The 8,216-nt window shown below is 34.1% G+C and overlaps 1 protein-coding gene across 1 annotated transcript; it reads right to left on the reverse strand.

Annotated features, from left to right (window-relative positions):
- Positions 1-1,021: 1,021 nt before the first annotated feature.
- On the reverse strand, positions 1,022-7,894 carry LOC111021501 (26S proteasome non-ATPase regulatory subunit 12 homolog A). Its single transcript, XM_022298493.2, has 12 exons — positions 7,675-7,894; positions 7,364-7,558; positions 6,998-7,105; positions 6,788-6,892; positions 6,640-6,696; positions 6,324-6,520; positions 2,819-2,918; positions 2,639-2,751; positions 2,307-2,460; positions 2,142-2,219; positions 1,540-1,790; positions 1,022-1,431 (listed from the first exon to the last, which is right to left on the reverse strand). The coding sequence occupies exons 1-11, from the start codon at positions 7,675-7,677 to the stop codon at positions 1,572-1,574; spliced, it is 1,329 nt and encodes a 442-aa protein (XP_022154185.1). The 5' UTR covers positions 7,678-7,894; the 3' UTR covers positions 1,022-1,431; positions 1,540-1,571.
- Between the last annotated feature and the right edge of the window lie 322 nt (positions 7,895-8,216).

An 8,216-nucleotide genomic window follows, 5' to 3' on the forward strand; every position in this document is an offset into this window, starting at 1 on the left:
CCTTTTTTTTTTTGTTTTAATTTTCACTTATTAAAGTTTTGGAAAGTGTTTTAACATTTTTTTTTCTCTCTCTAATCCAAAGATTCTCCATTTTTCCTTTTCTTAACACTAATATACTCAATCATCATACATATTGATTTCTTTTTACATATTTCTATGTTGAATAATTCAATTAGTCAAAGCATTATTGACTTTTTTGTGAGGATCGAATTCCCTAAAAGGCCAAGGAAAAAAAAAAAAGATGTTTTTCCTCTCCTTCAGTAGTTTTGTTTCATGGGTAGATGATGCTAAGAATTGTATAGAAAATTATTTATACCATCCAGTATTAGAAAACATTCTCGTTAATGAAATCACATTATTCATCTATTAAATAATTAATAGTGTAATGATAAAAAAATGAAAAAAAAAATTTAATTGAGAGATAAAAGTTGACATTTTGGAAGTTCAATAAGAAATGGCATGTAATATATACTACGAGTTGTTTCAATTTTGTTTATGTTACAATTTTTTCTAATGAAACTTAAATTTGTTTTTGAAAATATGTTAGAAAAAATTACTGACATGTTATAATCTTCCATATTTTCTAGACTTTGGAATTGCAATGAGAGACAAAGATAGTGAATAAATGATGTTGGAGAGGTTTAAATTTTGGATCAAAGTTCCGCTCGTAGTAGAAGAGATGAAGTGGTCGATGTACATCATCGCATCGAGAAGAGAAAGAAAGGGGAACGGAGATGAAGATAATTGCACACCAGTGATGTCGGGGAGGTGGAAAAATTGCCGTGCTAACGATCGTCTCAACTCAAGGCCATTTATGACTATTTTTCAAACTTGCTAAAGCTTTACTCTTTTCAAACTCGCTAAAGCTTTACTCTGGAAACTTCAGGTATCAAATTAAAACCGAGTGCAAACTTGGCAAAAAGTTCAATCTGCCCAAAATACATATACAATCCAAACTATTTCTTTAAAAATTTAAAAGTTGGGGCAGTTAATTGAGAGGACAAAAGAGAAATATCAAAACTAAGGCAGCAAAACAGAAGCAGTTTCCAGACACATTTGAAAAATGAAAGCATCCAACAAATAATCCCAACACACAGAACTGGATGGTTGAAATGCAAAAAACATAAAATAAAAAATAAAAAAATAAAAAAAGAAGCCTAAACTGGATAAAATGGTAGCTGAATGTAGCAAACATAGCCTAAGAATTTAAACTAAGTGAGGCGATTTAATCCAGCCGCTACAAAAGTAAGAAAAGGGCATCGAGGTTCCGATTTCTAGTCGGTATTATACAACAATCTTCCCTTCCAATTCTAAGAAGCATACCAAAGTTCTGTTTCCTTACCACCAAAACAATCAACTTCAGAAAAAACAGGATAAATTCTCCATAGATCTGTTAGGCACATCAATCAAACATGCCAAATTTTGGGTGACCTGCACAAAACATTCATGAAGATTAACATCGTGAAAAGTACTTGATTCCTTTTTTTTCCCTTTTTGGATGTGAAGTTCTAAGTATGAAAAGCGTGATGAGCAATCTACCGATAACACATGGCGCATAATCATCATTCTTCTCAAACTTTTAGAGCAGCTTTGTGAACCATGGTTTCCTTGTGTATTTGGTGACAGCTCTTTTCAACAAGATCAAGAAGCTTCTCCAAGTTCATTGCCCATGAATTGAGAATGTCATTGCTGTCCTTCGACGTCTGGAAACTGACAATCCCCATCGGCCTATCGATCTTCGCCACTAAGGCCTTGGACACAACCATTTCAGAAAGATGCTTCTCCGCCTCCTGAATGAAGAAAAGGCTCAGAGTTAACAAAACAGGTCAAGGGCATAAATAAGAGTAGAAGAGAGGGAATTTTTAACTTAATTGATCAGTTTAGTCTAAACTTTTAAAGTAGTGTCTATTAAGTCTTTGAACTCATAAGGTGTTGTCTAATAAATCTGTACCTATTCAACAATTTTTTATATTTAGAGTTGAATGGTGTCTAATAGGTTCGTGAATTTTAAAAAAGTATCTAATATATCAAGAACTTATTAGACACTTTAAAGTTTAGAGACCGGCACAACTTTGAAAGTGCAAGGACAACACTTGTAGTTTAACCAAAATTTTATAGATGAGGTTATATCATTTACGAACCTGAAGGTTGAGACACAGCAGCTCTGCAAGTCTCTTCAATGTAATCCTCGAGTAGTACTTCGACACAACAAGAATATTCTAAAAGAAAAAATACATTGAATTACAATGACCATATGAACATCGCTAAACAAAGTAAAGAGATAAAGGGAATGGAACATATAATACATGCTCGATTATCCTTTGTTTAAGATCTTCTGCAGCTTTCTCAACCAAAGAGCCTCCTAACAAGTTCTTTTCATTCTCAAACTCGTCCTTGTAATCATTCCACAAAGCTGTCCATTGGACGACCTCCATAGTAACTAGCTGTTTCAACAACAATCTATGACAAAGATGACGAAGAAGTATCAACAAGCAGCACAACTACAATATGGAACAAGGAACCTATGCTAAACAGTGTCACTCTGAATTTTAAATTCACTAGACATGCAAAAATAGTTCAATTTTTTAAAAATCCTGTAAACATAAATAAGCACCAAAAAAACAAATTGAAGACATACCTGAAATTCGGGATCTCTGAGAGATTTTTATCTTCCAAGATGGAATTAAGAAGGCTCGACTGCATGGGATCATGTGGTGATAGAACCAGGTACCAACAGATTTTCCTCAGGACCTACAGTGGTAAAATTAGACAAGTGCAACAAATTTCGGGACTTATCTAAAAGGGAAAAGGGCTTTACTGGTATCCACTGAGTTGTGTTTTCCTTGACAGAAGGAATATCATATATTGCCTTGTAGCAGCGACAAATTTCAAGGTAATCATTGTGATGGGAATGGTACCTGCAATGGATGATGAGTAGACTTGTATAAATTTCATTGCAAAATAAAACCAAATATCCAAGGCCTTCGTTGTCAAAATCTAAAAAAAAAACATTATCATGTTGATCATGCATGTTTTCGACAATATTCATGCATACTTGGGTCAAATTCAGTCATTATAAGGACAAACCACACTATTGTAATGTGGAAGAAAATAAATGCTTTACATCCCACAGAAAATGCTTCCCGTTTCATCTAGTAAGAAACCGCCCTCCCTTCTTGGTTCTAGACAGCTAAGCTAACTAGCTAAGAACAAGCAACACTGTTTGCACAAAATTTCAAATAAATGAAATGGTAGAATACATATGAATTTCATTGTTTTCCGTTTCCAAAGAAAACTAAGCCTCTGTTGAGAAAAATTAAAGAAAAAAAGAGCAAACGAAAAACCAACCCAAGAAAAAGAGTCAAACCAAAAACATTATAAGTTCCTTAGAGACCAATACAGCAATATAAAAGAGATGCATCAAGCCTGGCAAGAGACTCAAACCTCTTCCCAAAACCTCTCAACCCAAATAAAAATCATATTATTCCTCTCAAGATAAATACCCTACAAACAGCCAACAAAATAAATATGAATTTCATTTTTAATTTTTTTTTCTTTTGGTGTCAGAAACGAACGAAAGAGAACAATACAAAGAAAAAAAACACCCCAAGACTAGGGGAACCCCAAAATTAACTATACAAAAAGGGGCTCAAATCCAAAATAATGAAACCTTACAAAAGTCCTTAGATACGGATGCCCACGTAGAGGCAATAAACCTAGCCAAAGACCACTCCTCCCAAGATCTCTTCACATCCCTAAGAATTCTATTATTCCTCCATGGCTAGAGATCCCAAAGGACTGCAACGAAACCAACATGCCACAAAATCCGGCCCTTATCCCAAAATGGAGGAAGCACAAGGATCTCCTCCAACATAGACCTGAATTTTATTAATATTTGAATGCTTAAAGTATACATTAAATAGAAATCTTAATCTTTATATTCAATATAAACTTTGATTTGAGGGCTCATACAACTTATTTTCAGATAAACGAGATTAAATCTTCGTAGGAAGAAATCAATCAGTTTGTTAGAGTCTTGGTAAGCACTAGAGTCCTGTAGAATTTTTAGATTTTAGTCTTCAATTTGTCCTCCGAAAGTGTTGAAGAAGTATTTAAAGTCTTAAAGATCTTATTTGCCTTCAAAATATTAAAAAGGTCCCCTATGTGAATGACCAATATTCAAAATGTCGTAGTGAAAACAGTAATAGCTTTCTGGTGAGCTTAAATCCAGCAGAACAAATAAGTTAATAATATATATTGTTTTGTGACAGCACATCAGCTAAGTTTAAAACCAGGGGAAATGCAAAGTTGGAAATGGTGGATGGTGCAAATAATATCCCAAGCAATATGCTTGTTGATAGCCTTTTTAAAATCTTATCATGGATATGGTAGCATCTTCAATACAACTTTTAAAAAAATAATAATAATAAATAAATAAATAAATAAAAACAACAACAACAAAGAAAAAAAAGAGAGGAAAAAACAGAAACAACTTATTTGATCTGAATTTTGGAGCCAACGTTAACAAAGTTAGAAGTATATGTAACCGTAAGTAGTTGAAACTTTTTATAACAAAAAAAGCAGTCATTCGTTGTGTACTTATCTACTATTGTTATTTAATTTTGAACGGAAGTCAACCTGTTAAGAATTTAATAGTAAAATTACAGAGGAAGTGCCCAAATTGGTCTTAAACCCAAATGCTTGTCCTTCATGTCTTACTGAGAGCAACGATATTCATCATGTTTGTTTTAACTGTTCATCCAGTGAGCACATTTTGAGTGCTCCCTTTCAGATCTGATTGCTCGTGGATTTGCAATTTGAGGGCTAAGGATAATACATTTGCTTTTCTTTGAAGCCATGGTTCTAGAAGGAAAGCAAGAACCCTTCAGCCCAATCTTGTTAAATCTTCAATCTCAAATTTTGGTTTGAAAGAAACAAGAAGATCTTTTACAATAAATGTGCTCCTTGGGGTGAAAGCTTTGAGATGATCAAAGTTCATATAGCTTCTTGGTGTATTCCGAACAAACTTTTTCAAAATAATTCCATCACTGAGATTAACTCTAATTGGGAAGTTTTTTGTAAGATTGTACTGTTCTGATATTGGAGGGCTATTCTTTTACGCATTTATCAGGAAAAGAGCCTCTATGTTAGCTTGCAGCTAGGGTGTCTCCTTTTCCCATTCTTTTAATTGTAGAAAGTTGATTTCTAACTTCTCAAATCTCAATGAAAAATTTATGTTTCTTGTCAAAAAAAAAATAATTAATTAATTAATAGTAAAAGAATGATCCGTGGAAGAGCTAAAGGGATTTGGAAAAAGAGCACAACAAGAATCGAGCCTAAAACCATACAAAAGCCAAAATAATAAGTCCCTAAATGGCAGTTGTATCCTGATTATTGATTATCAAGGATGAATGAAGAATAGAGAGAAACCAAGAGTTAAACATTACTCCAGTCTCTAAATAGAGCTCCAAACCTCTGAAAAAATTATCCTCAATGTCAAATCAGATGGCCAGAAAAAAGGCCCTCTAGATTAACAAAGAATCTCTCTTATAGGAGTACATAAAATTGTTCATCACTTGCCAGAAAGAAGCAACTTCCTTACATTAAAAAGACAAAATCAACCAATAATCTTAAGCTTCTGAAATTAACATCACAGAGTTTCTTTAAGGATCTGTTAGGGATGGGACATTGCAAATATAAAACTGCACAAACTTAAAACAAAGAACTCAGAACAAGATTTATACTCATAGCATTGACTGTCCTGAAATCCACTATGGAAAATAAACCATTTCACAAGATTATAAGATCTATTACAAATTTTTAACAGAAACTGCATTTAAAAATAAAAAAGGTAAGCAACCATTTATATAATTTTTAGAGGATTTGAGAGGTCTTGGGTGGAGGTTTAGGATGTTATTAGATTTAACTCCTCCTTGTGGACGAATATTTATAATTCAAAGGATTTTTGTAACAATCAGTTAGGAGTTGGTCTATTAGATTGGAAACCTTTACACTGTAGGTTGGGGTTTTATTTGACGGGCTTTTTGTTTGTATGCCCCTGTATATTCTTTCTTTTCTTTCAATGAAAGAACGGTTTCTTATCCCAAAAAAATAATAATTCAAAGGATTTTTGTAACAATCAGTTAGGAGTTGGTCTATTAGATTGGAAACCTTTACACTGTTGGTTGGGGTTTTATTTGACGGGCTTTTTGTTTGTATGCCCCTGTATATTCTTTCTTTTCTTTCAATGAAAGAACGATTTCTTATCCCAAAAAAATAATAATTAAATACATTTTTAAAAGAAAAGGTAAGCAACCATTTACCTTATCATCAATTCATAGTAAATACGCTTCAACTCCATTAATGATGGTATATCAGCTGGAGCCTCCTCAACAATATTGTCACCTTCTTTAGGTTTTTTCTTCTCTTTTGTAAGATCTGCATCAAAAACTCTTGGACTGATTTTCCTTGATAGGATCTGAGCACGAACATAATCCTTACGGTCTAAACACAGACGAACCTGCAATTAAGATTCAACATACAGTCTTGTCACAAAAATTTGAATTAGCAACAAAACGTACGATTTCTTGATACAGATGGGTGCAAGAATAACCTACAACCGGTTAAAAAGGGGCGTACTTGTTCAAGAATGAATGCAATTTTCTCAGTTTTAGCCATGGCACCAAAAGTCTCCACCTGTGATCTTAATTATCAGAAACTAAACCATTGAAAATGGGAAGATTGGAACAAAAACATTCTGCTTGTTGCTAAAGTATATAACACATACAGCAATTTCTTGCATCAAATCAGCAGCTTCTGCAATAAGCCCTTGTTCTTCTTTAATTTTTGCTAATTTCTTGATTAACCGGGCTCTCTCGATTTCCACGTATATCTACAAAGCAATAGGCTGAAGTATAAAATACTAAACTATGTACGGTTAAATGAAAACTATTTTCCTTCTCCAAAGAAACACTTGAAGCTAATACAACAAATTTACCTTTCCTGCAGACACATTGTTGAGCGTCTTGATAAGCTCTATTTTGGTCTCAATGTCTGGCGTTTCATCAATGTACTGCATTGCTTGTTGGACCATTGCAGTCACAGCCTAAATGAAAATTAAACAACCCAGATGTTGGAAGTTCGAATCTCAAAGAACAAATAGTATCTGATTGAGAGAGGTCTCTTTGATACAAATTCAATACACGATGCTTAAACGAAAATGATCGAGTTAAATGTACGGACAATAAGAAATGAAAGCTGAACCGATTGAAGCTCCGAGACCAAGAGTTCAAAGGAAACACAGCTCCTCTAACGCGAAATGGTTGAAACTTGGAAGTAAGAGAACAATTTCCTATCCACAAACCTGCTTCAGTTGTCCACGGCGTTTGGATAAGAGCACAATCTGGTCGTTGAGTGTCCCCCATGCTTTCGCTTCAAAGCAGAGCTGTAAAATGTCAGTGGCGGCCTTCTTAGTACCGGCCACATCTCCGGCGAGCCGCATCTGCTTCTCGACGTTGAGCAGCTGCTCTATTGCTGCCTCTAAATTACGTTCACCTTCCTGAAATTCCACAAGATCCAACATCGAATGCGTATCAGAATCGGAAGTCAGGACAATAGAAGACTCAAAGATTCAGATCTGAAAATCAATTTAGAACTGCAACTACGAAAAAGTACCATTTCTTCAATTGGATTTGGAGATGAACCGATTGATCTTCAAGTTTAAACTCTAGTAGAGACAGATTAGAGATGGCTATGAATCACAGAGCAAGCCCTCGGCAGTGCAAAGTTAAACCCTAATTGGAGAAAGATTTCCGATGAGTTTTGTTCACCAACGAACAAAAACTTGCGCATGAAGAATTTCGCTTACGGGTTTTCGCAACTCCGCCCTTTAAGTTCTTCAGAATTACCATTGTTGCCCAGTACTTCTTATTCTTGATACTTTCCACCAAAAAAAACTTTTTGTTGACACAAATTTTTCAGAAAAAATAATAATAATAATAAAAGAAAATATATATGTATATATAATTTGGTCTCCATTATTTGGGTATACTTTTAAATTCGTTCGAAGTATTTTTTTAAGTTTCAATTTATTTGTCAAAGCGAGCATAACTGACTTATGTCTCCAACCAAGAGGGTGTGAATTCGATCCTCACCCCCCACATGTGGTAAAAAAAAAAGTTTATTGGGTTTCAATTTTGTTACTACGGTTTTAATTT

The sequence above is a fragment of the Momordica charantia genome, assembly GCF_013281855.1.
Source record: "Momordica charantia cultivar OHB3-1 chromosome 2 unlocalized genomic scaffold, Mcharantia_2.0 BLBB01000002.1, whole genome shotgun sequence".
Classification (NCBI taxonomy): Eukaryota; Viridiplantae; Streptophyta; class Magnoliopsida; order Cucurbitales; family Cucurbitaceae; genus Momordica; species Momordica charantia.